Below are 24,038 nucleotides of genomic sequence, written 5' to 3'. Positions count from 1 at the left end.
GCCACATACCTTCAGTATGTAACAAATACATTAGATGTGAAGCACAATAAAGTGAAGTGTGATGAAATGAAGCGTGCCTGTATTTTACAGCTACATCTGGAATAACTATGCACAGAGCAGGTATTCTATAAATATTTAAGAATTTTTTTTTAAATACAGAAATTATCTTACTGTTCTACTAAAATTCAGATATCCCTTTCTAGAGTACTGTGTCGACAGTTTGTTGTAAACATTTCCTTGCCATTGCGGAGTGGTAGAGAAAAGAGGGGTATAATCATCTCCGGGGCTCCCCCCAGAATTTGGGGTATAAAAGACCAGTGCCTTCGAGCTGGACAATGATGCAGAGGTAAAACAATACCCTGTGAAGCAGACTCACACAGGAAGGCTGTGAAGGTCTCACACAGGTTTGAGACCTCCCTGAGTACCCCGAGCACACAAGTGCCCATGATCTGGGCTGGCTGAAGCTGGGGAGTGGATCATGGTGCTGTATGTCTGGTTGTCTATCTGTCTCATGCAATAAATAAACTTTAAAAAAAAAAAAAGTCCCATCTGTTTTACTCCTAAAATCTACTGCAGTGTGCCCTGAGGCCATGCTTCCCATGGCTGGTTCCAGTTCTAATGTCCTAGTCACAGGATTCCTGGGAGATAGGGGACTCCTCTATGGCTGACTTTGGGACAAGGATTCTTGGGACTATGATGGGCCTTCCTCACATTGCATGGCAATCTAGGCCATTCCTATGCATCTTTCTCTTCCCTTTCTATAGGTAGGATCTATGCCGCCTTCTATCAGCTCTCCCAGATTTTCTTGCCCCTCCCTCCCCGTTTTCTCACACATGGGCAGTTCCCAAAAACATTTTTGCTTGCTTAAGCTTCTCCTGCTATCTGCTTTTAGGAAGACCCTAGGTTGTACAAAATGTATTAGTTAAAACCCACAGGGTCTCTTGCTATTTATGGACTCAGCGCTTTGACTTGCACATTTCTATTTGGGCAGAGGCCACAGAAAGTAAGCAGGAGAGGGAAGTGGAAGATTAGGGTGCTGAATGAGGCTAACCAGAATCCAGGACACACGTTTAAGACACTCTTATTCCAGCAGCATTTCAAGTCTGCTGTTGCCTCATCTCTGAATGCCCCTGTTCATATTTCCATGCAAAGGAAACAGCTGTAGGGTTCTTGACTCTCTTGCACATGGAGAACACAGTACAGTATTTCATTATATTCATCTTTGCATTCCCAAAGAACAGTTTCTGCCTAAGGGAGACAGAGCTTGCTTTCCTGATCTGCACAGTCTCTGCTCATGGCAGCGTAAGAATCGAGAAACACAGGGTGTCCTCCCTGCTGCTGTGGCAAGGACATGAGCTGCTTAGGACGTGCTCATGAAGGCATCTCTTACCTGGCCTTTGGCTGGGTCTTTTTTGCAGCTGCCTCACTGGCTTTCACTGGTTCAGGAAGCTTTGCAGGAATGGGAGAGTTCTATACAATTGAAAGGAGAGAAAAAGAAGAATATCACAGATTCCTTTATAAAAGAATTACTGGATTGACTGGAAGTGGAGTCTTCTGGAGCAATTTCCAAGCCCTGATTTCTCATAGAGGGAAGAGAAATTAACCAAATATATTTCAGACTTAGCCACAGTCAGGGACGCTAAGTATGAGACGAGGAGAGAGCAGTCTGTGTGCAGCACTCTCCCTGGTCTTTCTCCAACTTCTGTACCAGGCTAAGCTTGCAGGGTGTGATTCAAGTACCCTTCTCCTATAACACAGCTTACAAGTGGTACTATGAAAGGAATGGCTAAGAGTTATATGTAACCTACATTATAAATGTAGCTCCCAGCTAGGTCTTAGAAAAGTTACAGCTGACTGGGGTGCCCACCATGCTATACTCAAATCTTCCTATTAGAATGCTGGGAGAAAACCACAGCCACCCAACATGTATGGGTGCTGAGCCAGCACTCCCAACATGCGAGGCACTACTCAACCCACAGGCCAAGCAGAGTGCCTCTCCTCGGATTCGACCACCCATCAAGGCTCACCTCCGGGGACTCAGCTAGCTGTCCCTACCCACAAAACAACTGCTTACCACTACTAAGCAAGCAGCAAATGACATGCACTGTGTGTGGTTTACTTCTTAAAACTAGTTACCGGTCTGAATTGTACATTACTTAATTTTAAGAATGGAAAAGTGGGACTACAAAGGAAAATACGGTCATGGTAAACTACCATGAATCCTTCGTTTCAATCTGGGAAACCTGATGAAAAGAACAGACATTCCTCAGCAACCGTAAGGGCTGGTTCCAGGGCTCCCTGTGGATATTGAAATCCAGGATACTCAAATCCCTTGTATAAAATGATGTACTATTTCCATATAATCTATGTACATCCTCCTGTACATTCTCGATCATCTGTACATTATTTATAATACTTAGCACAGTGTAACTGTTTTGTAAATAACTGTTACATGCACTGTGTAGAGAATAGTGACATGAAAAAACCTATACGTGTTCATTACGGACTCAATCAGATCCCCCCCCCCAAATATTTTTGGTCCATGGATTGTTGAATCTGTGAATGTGGAACCCACAGGGTGTGAAGGGCTGATTATATACTAATTCTAAAACTAGATGTTTAAAAGGAGCTCTCATTTTTTCACGATTCCAGATGGAGAATTTTTCTCTCCACCACCCTTCAAGCATTCTTCACCCAAGGGAGAAGAGTAACTTACTTGACTGATAAGACTAAAAGGAACAAGTGAGCTCCTCTGATTCTCTGTTGCTCTCTCACTTTTTAAAAAAATTTTTATATTATTTCAAGTATTTTTATACATTCAATCACGTTATTTAGCTTGCAAAGTGAACTATTCCAAAATGTGTACATTTCTCCCCAATCCGGTTGGTAATATTATAAAGTTATCTTCAACAGATTATACCCCATTTCTTTGTCCCGTTAATGCTTTGCCTCTCTCACTTTTATGGAAGGGTCTATATCTCGGGAATCAGACATTTGCATCTTCTTAGTCACATGAATCTAACACTAGGGAGGCTGGTTGGTCAAACATGTCCTTTGACTCAACCTTATTAGCAATAAAACCAATATCCTGAGCTCTATCTGAACGAGTCTCACACTGGATTTTAAATGTGGGAATGAAGGACAAGTATTACTCAACAGTACTCTCAAGCCCCAGTGGCAACTTCAAAACTTCACTACCAAGGCTAGCCCCATGGCCTGATGGTTAAGTAGAATCCCACATGGCTGACAACATTGTTCAAATCCCAGCCCTGGTGGCTTGAAAAATTTGTCTCTGTGTGTGTGTGTGTGTGTGTGTGTGTGTGTATACCCAAAATACCAATAGGGTAGATAAATGGAGGTGGGATTGTGACATGACCACATCCCATTGAGAGGTGTTTTCTCATGCTCCTTCTCTGTCTCTGCTGAGCAAACATGCCCTCTGGCAAATCTGAAAAAAAAATTATAAGTTTACCACTGGAGAAACTAGCAAGAAAATTTCACATTAGAATATACTTATTACAGCACCCATTAGCAAAATATTCAAGAGGATTGGATCATAACATTGACATGGAAACTCTGCCAAGACTGTAAAAAGGGTGTTTGTAAGCACTTTACTCTGAAAACTGTGAGTGGAAAGTTTAAGACTGCTGAGTACAGAAAACAGTCTCATGGTTTGATGTGCGTGCGAAGGGTAGAGAAAAAGGAACGTAAATTATGGATGGCCAACAGCACAGGGAAAACCAAAAAAGCTCTGCTTCAAGGAGGGAGAAGAGAGACAAGGGACCTCAATTCCAACGGCATGGGAGAAAGTCCAGGGCCTCAGCCCAGGAATGCAGCCTGCCTAGTCACCTCTACATAAATGCAACATTGTGCATGTGGCTCTCAGTGATCTGTGAACATTAACAAGAAATAAAGTTGGTCAATCTTCACCCGAAGTATTCAACTCAATCCCTAGGGCCTTTTATTTTTTATTCAATAATTGTCTCCATTTTATAATTAAATTCCATGGGAAAATTAAATTCTCTCTATAGCCACTGCTTCACAGTTAGGTTTGCTTGAATGCACCACAGTAAATAAAAGCAAGAAACATCTATATTCATTTGAACCATTGATTAGCACCCCAGGAATCTGAAATTATAATCTGATCATGTACATTTCTCTTATAAAGCACCACTCACATACCTGTACATTTGGAATTGGGCATTCTTTCTTGAGTAGTTTAAATGAGAAGTAGGAGACCTGGTAAATATCTGGCCTTTTGTCAGGGTCTGGTTCCAACATATACCCTAAGATAAACACATGTGAATTTACTTAATGATATCCTAACAATTATTACATTAGCTAGGAAACACACATTTTCTCTACTATCAAAGTTTTGTTGTTTTTTAACTTTTTATTTCTCATAAAAATCAGATAGTACAATAGACTTTGCCTCCCCTCTCAGGAAGGGAAATTCTAAACTTTCTTAAACTATTTAATATCAACAAAAAAGTAAAGTATTTGCATTGTAACGAAGATACTCAAAGTTCATACGCTACGCTTTGTACGAGAGGGGCTAAAGCACTCCATACGAAACTTACTGCCTTCATATCCCAGTACCTGGGAGGTTACAAGGCTCTTGCTTCTGAATTCTTTGGTTCATACTACCTTACTACTTATAACCAAGAAACAAACTTCATGGATTTCCTTTTGTTGTAGATAAGCTGGTTTCCAGTTTAAAACAAGTTAAAAAGCAATATATGCATACCTATTTTCAACATGATCTATGTGATCACCCATCTATTTCCAAGTCCTTTAGATTTCTAACCTTTCTAAAGCTAGGGAAATCCTTAGGAGAAAACAAATCTTTGGGAAGATGCACAAACATACATGTGTATGTACAAACACCACCACAAGGCCATTTATTGCTGAAATAACAAAATGAATCATTTGGACACCATGTTCAGAAAGGATCAGTGAGGCTGTAGCCTTATGAAGACCCTGCAGAAGAAGCAAGTCTTGAGCAGGTCCCTAAAGACAGAGTAGAATTTAGTCAGTCAGTTTGAAAGTAGGAAAAAAAAAAAAAAAGATATTCCAGGCTGAGAGAATCATCTGAGAAAAGAGGCCTTGGAGAAAGGCAAGAGAATGCCCTGCTGCAAGGAAAGAAAGGGGCCAGAGGAGGGAGCAGAGAGAAGGCTGGGTGGCAGGGATGGAATCAGAATATGAAGGATCATAAATGCCACACTAAGAGTCTGGGCCCTACTGTGGGAGCACTGGCAAGCTGCTGAAGTTTACTGAACAGGGACATGAGAAGGTGACATTTTGTAAGATTTATCTTGTAGTGAAGATGTATCTTGTGGTGAGGGTGTGTGGAGAGAGTGAAGAGAAAGGAGAGGGGATGGTGGTCAATCTATAGCTACAGGCATGAGTAGCCAGAGTCTGTATATGCTATGGTCCCACTGATGAGAACTGAGAAAATGCAATGAAAAAATGTAGAAAATACAAAACATTTAAAAAAGGATTAATGTGGTAAAATAACGAATTCTTCCTTCTCTCTTGCTAGCCAGGTCAAAAAGAAACCTTACATTTCATTCACTCAGGAGCCAGAAGGTAGTGCAGTGGCTACCACACGGAACTCCTATGTGGCTGGCTATGGTTGGAGTCCCTGATCTGGTGACTTGAAACTCATACCAGGCGCACGTGTGCATGTGCCTGAAATCCCAGGAGAACAGAGGAGAAGGGACTGCAGCACGGACATCTCCTCTTTAAAGGTGATTTCTCACTGTCCCTCTCACTGTCTGTCTCTTTCCTTCCCAGTGAGCACACATATCCTATGGCAAAAATCTTAAGAAAAAAAAAATTCATTCATCCAGGTCGAACTGTGATAACAACTGACGGAAGTGAAAAAAAGGAGACAGGGCACCTTACAAGTATATTGGGAGTAATGGAACATGGGGTAATGGTAATCAATTTAATTTTAGATCTCTGAGTTTAGGGTGACAGTGGAATCTTCAAATAGTTTGCAAACCAAAAGAGTTTGGGAAAGATGTCAGGGGTACAGACAATTATAAAGAACTGTTTTCCTCAGAAAGGATTTGCTGTGCAAATGTTAAAAATAAAAAAAAATTATTACCAAAAATTCTACTAATTTCACCTATGGCTATCTCCCCATATTTCTCTCAAATCTTATTTATATAGCTGTATTAATACCGGGAACAGAAGACGGCGTAGCGGCTACGTTGTTTGACTTCCACATGGCTGACCCTGGTTCAAGTCCCAGACCCGGTGGCTTCAAAATCACTCTGGGCTCATGTGCATGCATGCCCAAGATCCCAGGAGGAAAATGGAGAAAGGACTGGGGTGTGGTCGCCCCACTGAGGGGTGATTTCTCACTTTCCCTCTCACTGTCTGTCTTTCTCTCTTTCTCTCTGGCAAATGCACATGCCCTAAAGGCAAAAACCTCTAAAAAAAATTACATATATATGTATATGTATATATAGAAAATACTTTACTTCTGAAAGTAATCTAACAATCATTAAATGACATATTCCATTTCTTTAAATAATCCCCTTTTTTGCTAACAAATGAAAGAGGCTGATTACGAAAATTGGCATAATGCAATGGGTAATTACTTAAAAACTGTAACTATGTTAACTCGGGTAAGTTACTTATACTTTCTCTGCTTCGGTTTTCTCATCTGCATAACAGGGATAACTATACATAATACATAAAGGGCTTTAAGAATTAACCAGACCCGGTGGCTTCAAAATCACTCTGGGCTCATGTGCATGCATGCCCAAGATCCCAGGAGGAAAATGGAGAAAGGACTGGGGTGTGGTCGCCCCACTGAGGGGTGATTTCTCACTTTCCCTCTCACTGTCTGTCTTTCTCTCTTTCTCTCTGGCAAATGCACATGCCCTAAAGGCAAAAACCTCTAAAAAAAATTACATATATATGTATATGTATATATAGAAAATACTTTACTTCTGAAAGTAATCTAACAATCATTAAATGACATATTCCATTTCTTTAAATAATCCCCTTTTTTGCTAACAAATGAAAGAGGCTGATTACGAAAATTGGCATAATGCAATGGGTAATTACTTAAAAACTGTAACTATGTTAACTCGGGTAAGTTACTTATACTTTCTCTGCTTCGGTTTTCTCATCTGCATAACAGGGATAACTATACATAATACATAAAGGGCTTTAAGAATTAAATGAGGAAGCTGGGACCATGGCATAGCAGTTGAGGAGCCAGATCCCACATGGTTGACTGTAGTTCATTTCCTGGCCCCTTGTCAGGATTTTGGGTGTGTGACAAATGCTGATAGGAAGGAGAAAGGAAAGAAAAGAGACTGTGACATGACCACGTCCCACTAGGTGGTGCTTGCTTTCTCTCTCTCTCTCTCTCCACTGAGCACACACTTCCTCTGGCAATTAAAAAAAAAAAAACAAACTAAACAAGGTATAAGTAGGCCCTCCCAAATGTCAGATGCTCTGTCCCCCACATCTGAGGCTTGTAACATTTTTTTCCAGTGTATTTCCACTCAGGATCCAAACCAGGATGCTTAGGATTTATAATTTGTAATGGTTAAAATGTAGACACTAAATGTCTGGACCAATGTTAAAAGATGATAAAAATCTGTTTCTTCAGCCTTTTAAGGTAGGGCCATGTGCGAAGATGACTTATTCGACTATTTGGTTAAAGAACATTAGTACATACTCATGCTATGATGATACAGAACAGTGGGGAATCTTAAGACTATTTTAAATATAGCACTGAGTTTAGATGCTTGTTATCAAAATCCAGTGATTAACCTAAATAATAGGAAGAACCTTGTTCCATGGAGTTATATAGTCTTAATTATGTATTCACTCCAGCCCAATGCACTGCAATCATTTTCATTTGAGTTGCTTCCAGTTTTGCAAAGATGAATTTCTTATCACTTGATATGAGTCAGCTGGTTCCTTTGGTAGCAGAGCTTTTACACAGACTGCAACAGAACACAGCAGTACTATTCTGCTCAGAGCACAGCACGGATCTCTGCTTGGGAGGTTGGCTCAGGTGTGAAACAGTTTAGATCTCTAGGAAAAAGACCCACCACTCTAACTAGACAATGCTACATTGTCTTTAAGTTCCTAACCATTATCAACAAACTTCTTTACTTTTGCATCTAACCCATTACTCCTGGAATCCAATTCCTTTATCTTCTAGATAATTTCTGGTAATTAGAGATAAGAATAGGAAACTAGAAATTTGAAATACTTACTAATTAGGCAGTGCATGTCTTGAGAATATCGAGAGTTATCAGGAATTGTGAAGTTTCCATCACAAATTGCCACCTGACTCTCCCCAAATGGCAAAGTGAAGTAGCATAATTTATATAATAAACATCCAAGAGCCTTTAAAAAAAAAAAAAGACAGATAACAGATTGCACCCAGTGATTTATGTACCATAATTGCAAATGAGAGATATGGACATCAACCACATTTACTGAGATATAAAAAAACAAATAATATTAATCCATTGGAAATCTGAATTTAGAACCCAATGCCACTATTTAGTAACTGAGATACATTATTTCTATCATTATTACCAAATGGTGCTCCAGTAGGGAACAAGTGTTTCATTTGTTTGATTCTTAAGAACTAGCAACATATATGTGAAAAACACCTGAGTGATTTCCACAGATCTCGAAAGTAATTTTCTTTGTCATGCTTCGAAAAGCAGCGGCAGTCCCTTCACACCCAGAACACCCTGAGGAGTAAGTAGCCACCATGCTACACCACGGTCTGCATTACACTTGGGAGCCGACGGTCAGGACTGCTGATACCTGAGGGGCAGACGGTTCATTGGCACCTACCCAAATGTCTGCCTTCGTAGTGATGATTTTGCCACTGTACAAGTTGACCATTTCTGGTGCTCGATAGGACAGAGTTGTGTATCTATAATCAAGAGATACATGTTTTTGGTTAAACATGTAAATGCTATCATTCAAAACCAGGAGCAGCAGAAATACTTTTTAAAAAATAAATAGAATCCAATTCTTAGGAAAATCTGCAGAAGTTTAAAATATTAGTGCCATGAAATGAGATGCGGTCCTTCGCACGAGTATGTCATCACACCATGGCCCTCTAGCAGCAATCCTTCCCTCCGAACACGTGGGGACCCAGACACTAATGCACTAAATAAACTCTGAAAGCAACTTTCCTTGGGCCCTCAAATGATCAAATCTCCTCCTGGCTGTCTGATACCATATTGTGCTGATTTGTTTTTAAAAACAGTAAACCCAGGACCAGCAGATCGCGTAATGGTTATATCACTGAACTCTCAAGTAGTCCACTGCAGTTTGAGTCCCAGACTCAGCAGCTTAAACACAGCATGCATGAGTGCACGCATGCCCAAAATCCCAAGAGGAGAATGGAGGAGAAGGGATTGTGGCAATACCCTTTCCCTGGGGGGGGGGGAGTGATTTCTCACTTTCTGTCTCTCTGGCAAGTACACGTGCCCTATAGCAAAAATCTCTCTCTTAAAACAAACAAACAACACAGTAAATCCTTTAACTGTGACTTAACATGAAGATGAAATATTTGGCTGGGACACTGCAGAACAGTGGAAAATAGGCCCTGGCTGTGACTGGGGCTGGATGGGACAAAGAACCCTTGATCCATGCTCCTGGAACATGGCTGAGACGCAGTTTTTCTCTTATCTATGGCTCAAAAAAAGAGTGGTGTAAGCACATCCTCAAAGGGAGTGCCTTGGTGTTACCAAGCCCGAGATTTGTGCTGTTCAGTTTCTAGAGTACAGCTGGGACTTGCTGAGGCATCTGCCAGGGCCTTGGACCAGAGTCTTCTTGCCCCCAGCTCGGCTGGGGTAATGCATGAAAGCAGAGATAGGACCAGGATATAAGCGTGCAGGTGAGACCACTGGTTTATTAGCACTAAGAGTGAGTGCTGTTGCCTGTGAAAAATCCAGCATCATGGGCATGAGGGGAAAATGGGTCAGGCTCTTACTGGAGTGACAAATCTAAAAAAGCTTTTTCTTGCGGAAGTCAATGATTCATTATCTGCAAAGACTTCAATAACCCTACTCACCATTAATTCCACTAGACCACAGGTGAGCTCCTTATGTGCAGGAAGGAAGCAGCAAATTAGGTTTCAGTAAAAAGCACATCTATCTGAAAATGTAATGACTGTTGTAATCACACCTTAAAAGTCACTACTTTTATGGTGTGTGTAGCACTTAGGTTTTTAAGGGCTTTGTGACACCATAAATCAAAATAGGTATGTAAAATGGTCATAGGACATTGAAAAACTGCTATGAGATTCAGGCCAGCAGGTGATGTGGTAGTTAAGGCACTGGATCCCACACGGCCACCTCTGTGGTTCGAGTCCCAGATCTGGTTGCTTGAAAAACATGTCAGCTTTGTGTGTGTGCACGCCCATGATCATGAAAGAAAAAATGGAGACGGGATCAAAGCATGGCCATCTCCCCTAGAGAGTGATTTCTCACTTTCCTTTTCTCTCTGTCTTTCTGTGGCAAGCACACACACCTTATAGCAAAATAAAATAAAAAATAAAATAAAATAAAATAAACATTTAATAAAAAAAAGCTATGAAATTCCTCCATCTTAATGTATGGATCAATGTTTGTGACTCTACTACTCCCATACTTCTCTAAAAGGCAAACAGACCAACTGTGAACATGACGCTCTAAGACGAAGGACAACCGACTATTGATAGGACCAGGACCACTCTCCCCCTACCCTGAACTTCTCACCCATAAGCTGAAAGTGAAGTTGCACACTGATAATGACAAAACTCCAAGACAAGACGTAAAGCTTACTTCTTAATCTCATCTTCTACTGCATTGACTCCCTCAGTTTGTGGGTTCTGGAACTTGTTGGTGGCACTTCCAAAGTCGCACAGGACATAGTGGCCTCGGTCATGCAAGAGGATATTTTCAACCTGAAAAACATTCCCCAACCACCCGTCCCAACATATTATTGCAACACATGTGAAAATTGGCTTCATGGTCACATATATTAAATGTTTGATTTCCGGGGTTGGCAGGTGGCATGGTGGTGATTAAAGGTGCTGGACTCCCATATGGCTGACTGAGGTTCAAGTCCTGGACCTGGCATCTTGGTCTTTCTCTCTCTCTTTTCTTTCTCTCTGTATTTGGTCAAAATTGAAAAATAATGATAATGAATAAATATTTTTTAAAAAGTTTGATTTCTGGCAATCTCATTAATGTGTGTAGGAAAGTTACTCCCTTCTAAGGGTCTCAACAGTGGTCACCACAAGTAGATGCACAGTAATGGAGTGAAATGAGGGCAGACAAGGCAAGAGGAGGAAACTTCACAGCAGGGAAATCAATCGTTTTTCTAGATTTCCAGCTACCTTCCTCACCTCAGCAGAAATGGTCTCACACCTTCCAGCTTCTGTACCTTCCTGCAGTTTAGGATACACTTCGTGATCCCCACCTCCTTATCCAATTATCAAAATCCCACTCGGCTTTTAAAGCCCAGTTCAAATGCCACCTCCCTTCCAAAGCCTTCCTCAGGCTCCCACTCAGACAAATGCCACTCCTTCCCTTCAGTATTTTGTTCCTCCATCAAGCAGATGACTTCACTTGGACCTCAAAAGTACATATATCAATGTTTTCTATGACATGAGGTCAGGATTTTCAGGATTAACATATTTTATATTTTTAGTTCCTTCTCAAAGTGATAAAATGCCTGAGGAGAAGTGGACAGTTTCCCATTTAAAGTATTGCCCTAATTTTTCAAATAAATGAATTCATTGGGCTTGTGAGTTAGGAGTTTTAGGTAATAGGAAGCTTACAAAGACCAAAGCTTAGAGAAATCCCTGGTATCAAAGGACTCTGTCAATAAAATGGCAACTCCAAAATAGCAGGCACGATGCCCTCAAGAGCACTGATTAGTTTTTGGTGTGGGTGAACTGAGCTGACTAGCGTGCTGGAGGACAGACCTGGTTATGTGTGGGTAGTAAAATGGCAGCTAAAAATTCCTGTTGGGCCAATAAGACTGTAGTCTCCATTGTCTTTTGTCTTTGGCCTTCCAAAGACTGACCACCTTTGGAAAACTAAGGTAAGAGTAGACTATAAGCTCCTTAAAGACCAGCATCATCTCTTAATCGTATTTGTAGTGTTTTCAACCCAGTGCCTAACAAAGTTCTTAGGATGGAAAATGTTTTTTTGAATGGAATAAACAACAACAACAAAAAACAAAACAAAAAACAGAAACACACGGAATAGTGTGTGCACATGTGCATGTACACCTGTCTGACAGAAATGAAATAGGAGCTACCAAATACCCAGGGTCTACTACTACTACTGATCCTTTTTAAAAAGTCTGGTCTGGGGAACCAGCAGTTAGCGTAATGGCTATGTCGCTGGACTCCCACGTAGTCGACTGCGGTTCGTGTCCCGGACCCGGTGGCTTAAAACTCACGCCGGGCGCGTGTGCGTGCGTGCCCAAGATCCCGAGAGGAGAATGGAGGAGAAGGGATTGCGGCGTGACCATCCTCCCTGGGGGGTGATTTCTCGCTTTCTGTCTCTAATGTCTCTCTCTGTCTGTCTGGCTAGCACACGCACCCTATAGTGAAAATCTCTCCAAAAAAAAAAAAAGGGGGAAAAAAAAAGTCTGGTCTGGTCAGTTATGAAAATCTTCTGTTCAAATACTTGTTTCTATACTTTCTGATAACTCTTCTAAAAAGTATGTTAAACATAATTTTCAATCTCTATCTGCTAACCCAGTATCTTAAGTCTTTGCCTCAAGCTGATTCTGCATATTATTTCTTACCTACTGAACCAGTCATGGCATGGTTGCTGGGAGGGGCTTTGTGGTTGCTGTCAACTCATGTCCTTGGAACATTGTTTGTGGGAAGTCTTTGAGACCCGGGTTTAAAGTCCGTAGTTTTCCAGAGAGGATATGCTGGTGTGTATGGGGGAACTACTACTCTGGAATCACATTAATCTAAAATTTTGATTTTGGGATTTTCAGCCATGCAGGCAATGTGAATGATGGCCATCAACCTACACAGGTATGTTCTTATGACTAAGAATCCTTAATCACAGAATTACAAATTAAGAATGATTTGCCAAGATCTGTTCCCTTGAGATAAGGCTGAGGGAGGCAATTATTTCCACCATCTATGGCTTTTTACAAAGTTCATCATTTCACTCTATTTACGTAGAGTCAAACAGTCAAGCTATCCTAAGCACATACTAACTTTAGAAACCTAAAGTAATTCCAACAAAACAACACTAATTCACATTTTTTAATGTAATTTAGAGGTTATGAAAGTAACTATTGCCAGTACTACTGCACTCATCACTTAACATGGACTATCTTACTAAATCCTCATAACAACAATATTATTATCCCCACCTTATGGATGGAGAAGGTGAGGCTCAGAATGATAAGCTCATTTGTTAAAGGTCACACAGCGAATAGGTGGAAGAGCCAGGAGGCGAATAAGCTATCTAACTCTGGAAGTGGACAGCAATACATTCTACCATGGCAGGAAGCAGAGCAATTACTCAAGGCCCCTGTTCCCACCCTGCAGCTAAGTAAGAGATGACGATGACTTTATACTTGCTCGGTGCATGGAAGCATCAGGACATGGCTCTCTTAGTGCTTCATTTTTCACAAGTGTCCCTTTAATAGAAATCTAGTCTATTCCAGAGGAAGCAAGTGTCTAAACACTAAACATACTGATTTATTCAATATCTCCTAAGCATTCCTTAGACCACCTAATGTGTCCTTTTAGTCATCTGTTCACACTCTACTAACCAAAACCAAGCTATTATTCAAGACCTGGCTCAAGCTGTAACTTCTCAGTAAAACCTTCCATGACTACCCTATAAATGCTACACATACTGTTGTGGGAGGTGTTGGTGGAGGCCTTCTGGCCATTAAAAGTCACATCCGTTGGTTATTATCCTACAGTCTATGCCTGCTTTAGAGTCCCAACAGCTGGGTGGAGCGGATGCAAAAGAAACTGTATGGCTGGCAACCCCAAATATTTACTATTTAGCCCTTTGTAGAAAAAGTTTGCTAATCTTTGATCTCTAGCAATTATTGATAATCACTTAGAATTCTGCAATAGTTTTTCTACTAGAGGTTGATATTTAACTTCTTATATGTTTATCCTTGCCTCCCCAAATAGAGGATAGGACACTGTATTACACCTACACATCCTCCACAAATTGAGTCAGGTACTGAACACACACCCAGGGCCTTAAATGTTGTTGATGAAATCTGTTATTTTTGCACCGTTCAACAACGATCTTCCTGTCTGATCTATGCACCTCACAGGGCACGTGTGAAACTGTGCTTCTCCCTGAGGTGAGCACTTCCTTTCTGGATCCCTCTTTATGCTTCTAATGCTGGAACATACACCTGAAAACTGAAAAGTTAACTCATATCAAAACTCAAACAAGGTAGGGACCAAAATCACTGCTAGAGGAGGGAGGAGTAAGTAAACAGGATGAAAAAAAGCGAGGCACATACTTTGGCCTGACTGAACCGTATCCTTCCTCTGGCTACTTGGCAAGTTTTCTGGGAGGATCAAATGAGATTACGAAGGTATAATTGCTTGGTGGCTGCGTTCTCTACCACCTCTCAGTGTGTCCCTATGTCTTGTAAATCGCTACTACCACCACTACCAACAAAACACTTAACACAAAGCATGGTGTGTGGCAACAACACTGGATTGAGACTATTTCTGAATCTGACCTTGGCCAAAATTTTAAGCCTCTTTTGGCTTCCCATCTGCAAAGTGAGGCTGGTAGTATTTCCATCACTGTTGGTACAAAGACAAGTAAGGGAATGTACGTAAAAGCAAACTGTAGATCTTCCTACATAAACGAAAGGTGTTATTACCATTCATGGATGAAAGAAACATGTTTGAATTCCCACTGCATGCCAAGTATATCTCTGGGTTCTAGGGATAAGGATGTGAACAAAACAGTTTGTCTTCTTATGGAGCTTAGAGTCCAATTGGAGATAATAAAACAATTCTAATTGCCTGGTAGTGATAAATGCTATGAAAAAAAACCCAGCAGGTTACATATAGGTATGGTGAAGAGGGATGCTACCTTAAATAGCACAGTCAAGGAACAACTGAGATGAAGGAGAAGCCATGCACCTTCTGGAAAAGAGCACCCCAAGCAGAAAACCACCAACACAATGGCTCTGAGACAGCAGTGCACTGGAAGTGTCTGAGGCCAGAGGCAGGCCTCTGTAACTAGACTGGCACTGTGCCTGGCACTGGAACTACAAAGAACCCTGAAAACAGAGACAAGACATGATATGGGCCAGTGCTGTCAGGGAAGGGGAGACAAGGCAACGCAGGGCCTTGGAGGAAGTGAGTAAAACTAATTACGGGAATGAAATACAGAGGCAGGAGTGATGATGGTAGCAGTGGTATTAACAGTAGCAACAGCACTTACTATGTGCTGGACATTGCCCCATACTTTGTTTTAAAAAAAGAATTCATCATCATTATTATTTTCCAATTTGTACAGGGCTTGTGTACTCACAGAGAGAGAGACACACAGAGAGAGAAAGCAAGCTGCCAGATCCAGGACTCAAGCCATGTTTGGCCACGTGGAAGTCTAGCACCCTAAACACACCACCTGCTGGCTCCACTGCCCCATACTTCTACCTACAGTATTTCACGTAATCTTTACAAAGCCTTGCTGTCTCCCTTAACAGATGAAAAAATGAAGGCCAGAGAAGCTTCCTAACTTACCTGAGGTCATAAGGCCAGTGGGGCAGGATTTGGGCTCAGGCTGCCCAAATCGGCCGGGATCACAGCTCACCCACCACACTGCATTATGCAAGTAAGGAGCATGGATAGCTCAGCTTGGCAAACGAAGGGAGCGGGAGGAGGACCAGGAAAGCAGACAGAGGGCAGACTGAGGAAAGTCACTCTCACAGGGTATTTTTAACAGGTCAGTGGCACATGAAAGCAGCCATATTAGGAAGATTAGCTTGGGGAAAGAGGAGACAGAATAAGAGAAGGGAGATAAAGAGGGCAGGTGCAATGGCCTAGGTGTGAGGTGAATAAGGCCAGGTCTAGGGTAAGGCCAACAGTGACAGAAAGGGGTAGGTAAGTGGGAACAGATGAAAAGAGATTAAGAAGATAAAGAACACAGACAGGGTCAGGTGGTAACAACTGCACCCACATGGAAAAGGCCCTGGGTTCACATACTGGGGCTGCTTTGTACATACCAGGTACACAGGCGTGCCAGTGATCCACGCTGACTGAGACTGGGGGTGGATCATGGCATGACACCCTGTTGGGGATGCCTGTCTCTCTCTTTCTCCCTCTCTCTCTGTCTCTCACATGAAAGTAAATAAACTAAAAAAAGTAAGAAAAAAGGAGTAGAAAACCAGCTTGATATTCAAATACCATCTTCTGGAAACAGCAGAGGGTTTACATACTGACATATTTTTGGCAAAATCAAACTTAAATGTAAGCCTAAGGTTGACGGCTTACAAACCTCCAGTCTCTCAGGCTCTTTAGAGTTCAATGCTGCTGATGTTATTTCCCAATCTAGCTGTCTAAAGAAGACTATTAAAGTTGTCACTCCCAAAGTCTATGTCTAGCTTTAGCTATAATGTCTAGAAAGTCACCTCTCACTGACCTCTTCATCTTGGCATCCTTACAAGTATATACGACATTTAAGCATTTCTGCCAGAGAATTTATTACCCCTGGAAACTCGGAGGATTAGGTGAACATAGGTTTTTAAGCATGTATTTCTAAAAATGGGACAAGAATCTTCATCCTATTGTGCTTTATGAGATCAAAATCTCCTTTCTAACAGAAAAAAAAAAAAAAAAGAAGAGAGAGACGTGTAGGACTTTTCCAACCTGGATGTGCTTGTTATGGCCTAACTCTTTCTTACATGCTTGGACAAACAGCACAGTATAAAACAAAACAAAATAAACAAACAAAGAAATTGGAGTGAAAAACCTTGGTTTTTGTTTGGTTTTGATCAGTTAATTGGTGGTTCAGGTCCCAACCTTTCTGCATCAAGGCTTTCTCGATGGTAAAGAAGTGGGCTGGCTTAGTCGACCTTCCCATATTCTAAGGTCCCATGATCTGTAATAATTATTCTTATCATTCATCAGAGAGATGAAAATTTTTAAATGGGGAAAAAATTAAAGGGTTAAAATAATGTATTTGAGGATAGACCTTCAATTTAGAATGGTACTTCTGTTATGGTTATTTTTAGCACATAAGCTGCTTAAGGGCAGGGACTACTCTCAGCTTACTTCCTGCATGTAATTGAAAAGACCATGCAGATAGTAGGCAGGGCCAGAGGGGCTCCTCACAGTTCTGCATGTGAATGAGCAGACCACGCACTACACCGGGTCCCTTTAGGTCCATAGCAGTTTGGCCAGGGCTCTTTACTAGGTCCCACTAGTTTGTCTTCACAGGGGCACCTACTTGCTGAGCAGAAATCGTGCTCACACAGAAGCAACGTTTTCTGGCCAATGGGAGACTAAAGAACTTCCTGGCTCTGTTACCATTGGGACTGTGGTGGCTGGGACAGTAGTGACAAGGAGCTCAGAGTGGCCGAGGCTGTGACTGCATGCCAGAGCCAGGTAGAAAGGAGGATAGTGAGGACTTTTCACTCAGACCTTGGGAAGCCAGAGGTGTAGCAGGCTAATGTCCTTGACCATCACGCACAGGCAGGTAGAAATTAACAAAATCTCACATGCTCGTGAAAGCACATCTGGAGTCGAGTATAAGATGTGGGAAGTTTCAGAAAGCTTCAATCAAAAAAAAATAAATAAATAAAAGGGAACCAGCAGTTAGCGTAATGGCTATGTCGCTGGACTCCCACATAGTCGACTGCGGCTCGCGTCCCAGACCCGGTGGCTTAAAACTCATGCCGGGCGCATGTGCATGCATGCCCAAGATCCTGAGAGGAGAATGGAGGAGAAGGGATTGTGGCGTGACCATTCCCCCTGGGGGGTGATTTCTTACTTCCTGTCTCTCTGTCTCTCTCTGTCTGGCGAGCGCACGCACCCTATAGCAAAAACCTCTCAAAAAAAAAAGAAAGCTTCAATCAAAACAACCAAGAGCCAATGACCAAAACCAACAGCAACAAGAACTCCTCTGCAATGGTGGGTCAAGGCCTTCTCCTACAAGTCCTTACGCTGCCTATCTCCAGGGTAAAGGAGACAGGGACACACAGCCAGCTTCTTGAGCCACAGTGGGCAGCCCAGCAGCATACCTGATGGTATTCAATATAGCAGTCTTCCCTTATCCACAGTTTTGCTCAGTTATCCAGTATGAGGGTTTCCAGACGAGATACGGGAGGCAGTTATCAGTATGCCTCACTAATTACTCACTGAAACTGGCTGACACATGCCTTAGATGCCAGGGGCTCTGCAGATAAGATCTGTAGGGCTTGGGAAACATCCCGACCCTGGGTAGGTCATGCGATGCCTGTTCTATATAATGTTTATGGCTTACACATTATCCTCTTCGATGCATATTCAGTCTTCCTAGGAGTTGCAGAGGAACAGCATAAGTAAACTGGCTTTACCTATGATGCATAATAGGATCACACATGATAGTAACAAGGTCGAAAAACATCTACACTAAGGTCATTATCTCTACTTCAACTGCACCCTTGAAAGCTTACAATCAGTTCACTGTGCCTGGTAAAGGGCATTAAGAAAGAAGCTCAGTATGACTGAGCAGCACAGCTTCTCTGTGTTCACCTGCATCTCTGCTTCTGCATCTTCTTTCTTTCTTTTAACTCTTTCCTTCACAGGACCAAGCCTCAAGGGCAGACGCATTCAGTATTATCATCCAGAGAGATGTTACTCTTAAGCTTGCCAGCAGATGCCGACAATCCATGGTACAATACGATGAGATACTTATATTTCCATACCTTTTATTATAATGTATTGCTATATAATTGTTTTATTTTATTCATAGTAGTTGTTATTAATCTCTTACTGCCTCTTATAAATTAAATGTTATCATAGGTGTGTATGTATGGCAAAAAGCATAGGATGTACAGGTGTTGGTATTACTTGCCATTTCAGGCACCCACTAGGGGACTTGGAATGTATCCCTCACGGATAAGAGAGGCTACTGTATTGAATGAAACACGATTACAGAGCCCAATTCTGTGTTCCCAGCACCACACTGCCTGCCTCTCAGGAGCACAAAGCTGCAAGCGCTAGAGCACTGAGGACAATTCAGTGCAGTGAGGGAAGAAGCTGGGGTCCTGCTGCCTTATCCCTACCGTTTACCTTCGCTGCCCAACCCCCTGCCCCTCCAAGCAAGACACTGATTTCAAGACCCAGGATCCCATCCCTGAGTGATACTGACTGACCCAATATCTCACAGAAGCACTGTAAATAGCATGGGGGAATCGAGTAGGTATTATTTTCTGGTACAAAATGCTTATCACTTGGGTTTCACTTAATGAGTGTTTAAAAAATTAAAATAAAGGGAGACTTTGTTTAAGAACCTAGAAACAGTAGTCTCTGAAAGAATCCTCTCTGGCCCGCTCTGCCTCCTCACTTGCTCTCACCTCTGTGCCCTCTCAAGCATTTACTGTGCCAGGGATGCACCTAGAGACTGACACACATGCTCTGACTCAACCTCACCACAACCCTGAAAAAGGAGGCACTGTTACTTCTACTTTACATATAAGGGAATCAAGGTTCAGAGAGGCTAAGTAATTTGAGGAGCAAACCAAGGAGCCTGGGAAGGAGAAGCTACACACGCTGTCATAGAGGTCAAGCAAGGGAGGGAACAGTCAGAAAGGAGCCAAAGGGCCACCGGGAGAATAAGGCAGTGGCAGAAAAGTGCCCTTAGCATTTGGCAATACAGAGTAAGCTGCCTATGCTCATCTCTCAGCACTTCAGTGCTGTTGGTATATCAGTCACACAGTGCTACAGAATCAGAGTGCAAGGTATGAAATCTAACCTGATTTGATGAGGGGCAGGGTAGGGGGAAGGCTATCTAGAGGCCGAGGTCACCTGGGTCATAGAAATAGTGCCCTCTGGCCCCTCTTCTCCACTATTTCCGTGGCCCTCACAGATTCTTCTCCAAGGGTACAAGCAGCAGGGACAGAGGTCAGGTCCTTATATTTTGATACCACTGCCTATTTTTAAATACATGCTAATGGGATTTAATTATAAATTTCACTCCCTGTTAAAGGCAACTAGGAACACGGTGGCAATACAAACCCAGAGCAGTAGCCTGCAGTCACGTTAACCTGGTCTGCAGCTGGCCCTGCACGGCTCCTACCCACCTCCTTGTCCCCTCACACCTTGCTGCTCCCTTCTGCAGGCAGTCCTTCAGCTCTGCTCCCTGCCTGGAATGTTCTTCATGCTGTCTGTGACCACCCTTATCCCATCAGTCCTTCAAAATTCCACTTTTCCGGAACACTGGATCTATCATTAGGTAATAAACCCACTATCTGACCATACATTAAACCACTTGATTCTCTTCTACTCTCCTTTCTTCTCTATTTCTATTCATCGCTTTCTTCTACAGTGTTGTATTTTACCTATTTCTGTTTTGAGTCTAAATATCCCATTTAATTTTCTCACCAACAATACTTTGGACAATTTTTATCTATAGGATGGCTAACATAAAAAAGAACAAGTATTGATAAAAATGGGGAGAAACTGGAACTTCCATATATTCTAATGAATGTAAAATAGTGTATCCACTTTGGAAAACAGTTTGAAGTTCCTCAAAAAATTAAACAGAGTTATGAAATGGCCCAGTAATTCCACCTCTAGGATTATACCTAAGAGAATTTAAAACCTATGTCCACATAAAGGTTGGCAGATGACTGTTCATAGCAATATGATTCATAATAGCCAAAAAGTGGAAGCAACTCAAATGTCTGTCAATGAGAACAGATAAACAGAATGTGGGACATCCATACAAAAGAATATTGTATAATTAAACATTATGCAGCCTTGAAAATAAAATATTCAGGGGCCGGTAGTTGGCACAATGGCTATGTCACTGGACTCCCATGTAGTCGACCGCAGTTCGAGTTCCAGACCCAACTGCTTAAACTCACGCTGGGAGCATGTGCGTGCGTGCCCAAGATCCCAAGAGGAGAATGGAGGAGAAGGGATTGTGGTGTGGTCATCCCCGCTGGGGGGTTATTTCTTGCTTTCTGTCTCTCTGTCTCTCTCTGTCTTTCTGGCAAGCACATGCACCCTATAGTAAAAAACAAAACAAACAAAAAAAAAACCTCTCCAAAAAAAAAGAAAAGAAAATATTCATATATGCTACCATTAGCTAGACTGTGAAAGCATTATAGCAAATGAAAAAAAGTTAGAAATAAGAAATCACATATTATATAATTCCATTTACATAAAATGTCCAGAAAAATGAATATACATAGAGACAGAAAGTAGATTAGTGGTTACCAGGGGCTGGGGAAAGGTAGAGGGATAAAGAGTGATTATTAATGGATATAGCATGTCTTTTGGAGATGATTAAATGTTCTAGAATTAGATAGTGATAGCAATTGTAAAACCTAGTAAATATACTAAACACTGCCAAACTGTATATGTTAAAAGGGTGAATTTTATGTATTTGAGTTACATCTCAATTTTTAAAAATAAGTAATAAAAGAAAAGTATGTGATCATCAAACTTTTGAGTATACAAAAATCACACAGAGTACTTATTAAGGTATGAATTCCTGGACTTCATGACATCTTCACCAAAATTCTAGCCCAGTAGATTTAGTGTAGAACCTAGTAGCCTGCATTTAATCTGCAAGTTGTTAGCCATAAAATGTGTTTTTTTAAAACATAGGTAATAATGAAAAGAGATTAATTTACAGTCAGAAGAACAGGATTCAGGGACCAGCAGTCAGCGTAATGGCTATGTTGCTGGACTCCCACATAGTCGACCGCAGTTCAAGTCCCGGACCCGGTGGCTTAAATTCACGCCGGGTGCGTGTGCGTGTGTGCCCAGGATCCCGAGAGGAGAATGGAGGAGAAGGGATTGTGGCGTGGCCATCCCCCCTGGGGGGGTGATTTCTTGCTTTCTATCTCTCTATCTCTCTCTGTCTGGTGAGTGCACGTGCCCTATAACAAAAAAAAAAAAAAGAACAGGATTTAAATTCTGGTACTGTTCCTTCCTAGTTTATGACTTTAGGTAAGTCATGTCACCTTCTCTTTAGTTTCTTTCTTTTTTATTTCATTAATTTTATTTTTACATTTTTCCACATTTACTTTACATATCAAAAATGTTTTGCTCATATTCCATAGTTCTTGACAGTTAATAAACAACTTTCAAAGTTTCAAACTACTCAATTTTAAAGATAATATTCAAAATATTTCTTATAATTTTGTATAATTTTGTTTGTAACTCTATAACAATGGAGACAATATAGTTTTAAATATTTTTGAGAAAATATTTACATGTCAACTACTCAAACTGTTGAAAAGCAAATGCCGAGCACACAAGTTAATCTTCAGGTATGCCATTCCAATCAAAGCCCTGTCCAATAATGAGTATTTCCAATTTCTGATTCAATGCAACAAACATTATTGAACTTATACAAATAACCTTTCTGCTAAAAAAATAAGAATACTCCCAAATATTTCCAATTTAAGAGAGGTCAGGAAGGAAGAAAAGTTTATGCTTCCATTTGAAGAAACAAACAAGAAAAATATTTTAACAAATTGGTGAACCTATGAATAACTCAAAAAAGAATAAAATGTTTAAATTGAGAAAACAAAGCATAGAAAAAAAGAAATCAGTAATGTTTTACTCAAAAGTCATAAAATTCTACTTTGCAATTTCTGTCTTATGTTCACTTTTTTGTTGAATATGCAGTGTTACTGTGGTCCAATCTTTCCGTCTAAATTCTGGAAGTTAACATTCAACATTATTATTGATATTTCTTGTCCCTAGAATTAAATTGATCATTTTCTTGGTTGCCTTTTTTTCTCTTATTGCTGTATGTGTCTTCAGTTTTCTTGGTAGAGCACTACTTTCAGAACTTCTTGAAGAGTGGGTTTGCTATCAGCAAACTCTTTCAGGTCTTGTTTATCTGAGACTGTTTTTATCTTTTCTTTCCATATGAAAGATAATCTTGATGGGTATAGTATTCTTGGCTGAAATTGCTTCTCACTTAACACTTCGAATATATTTTCCCATTCTTTCCTTGCTCACATTGTTTCTGATGAGAGGTCTGAGGTTAACCTGACTGGATAACCTTTGTAAGTAACCTGACATTTCTCTCTTGCCAATTTTAGTATCTTGTCTTTGTCTGTAGATTTGGCCAGTCTGGCTATGATGTGCCTTGGAGAAGATCTTCTTGGGTTGATTCTATTAGGGGTCTTTGTATTTCTTGGGCCTGGATATTTGTATGCCTCTCTAGATTTGGAAAGTTTTCTTCCAAGATTTCATGGAATAATTTATCAATGCCCTTATTAGTTTCCTCACCTTCTGGGATACCAATTACCTGGATGTTTGGGCTCTTAACGGTGTCTAGTATTTCTCACATAGTATTCTCATTTTTGGGGGTTATTTTCTCAGTTTTTTTTTTTTTTCCTAGATCAGGATTCTTTGACTGTAAAATATAATGATGAATGCCCCTAGATCAAGTTTCTTTGACTGTAAAATATAATGATGAATGCCTCCCTCCAAAGAGACAGTGTATGGAAGTGTAACAGAGTTCATGGCACACAGGTGGTGCTCTATAAATGCTAAGCTGAACTCCAAGCAGGTACCAATTCCATTCAAGGAACATTGTGAAGTGACTGTGATATAAAGGTACAGTGCAAAGTGGTAATTAGCAGGATAAATTTTAAAAATAATTAATATATTCTGCAAAATATGAAATAGCCTTAAAAAACCAAGCATCACTGTTGACAAACTAAATTAGTCAAATTACTTTTTATGATGCTGGAAAACTCCTTGGAGAGTTTATCAGGAAAAAATAAAAACAACATAAGTTCAAGTATTTGATAATTATAAAGAATTTTCAGAGGCTAAAGTA

At 41.0% G+C, this 24,038-nt stretch overlaps 1 protein-coding gene across 1 annotated transcript in view; it reads right to left on the bottom strand.

The window, feature by feature from the left end:
• The window catches only part of LOC102496264 (AP2-associated protein kinase 1), a 179,472-nt gene that overhangs the window by 47,477 nt on the left and 107,957 nt on the right, over window positions 1-24,038 (bottom strand). Inside the window, exons 5-9 of the mRNA XM_006151323.3 lie at window positions 10,830-10,951; window positions 8,848-8,929; window positions 8,253-8,385; window positions 4,183-4,286; window positions 1,391-1,470 (exon numbers count right to left, since the gene is read on the bottom strand). Coding sequence (XP_006151385.1) covers window positions 1,391-1,470; window positions 4,183-4,286; window positions 8,253-8,385; window positions 8,848-8,929; window positions 10,830-10,951 — 521 coding nt within the window. The remainder of the gene's footprint in view (window positions 1-1,390; window positions 1,471-4,182; window positions 4,287-8,252; window positions 8,386-8,847; window positions 8,930-10,829; window positions 10,952-24,038) is intronic.

This window comes from Tupaia chinensis, unplaced genomic scaffold, assembly GCF_000334495.1.
Source record: "Tupaia chinensis unplaced genomic scaffold, TupChi_1.0 Scaffold000316_1, whole genome shotgun sequence".
NCBI classification, from domain to species: domain Eukaryota; kingdom Metazoa; phylum Chordata; class Mammalia; order Scandentia; family Tupaiidae; genus Tupaia; species Tupaia belangeri.
The sequence above is the reverse complement of the archived record's forward strand: the minus strand, read 5'-3'. Positions and strand labels throughout refer to the sequence as shown.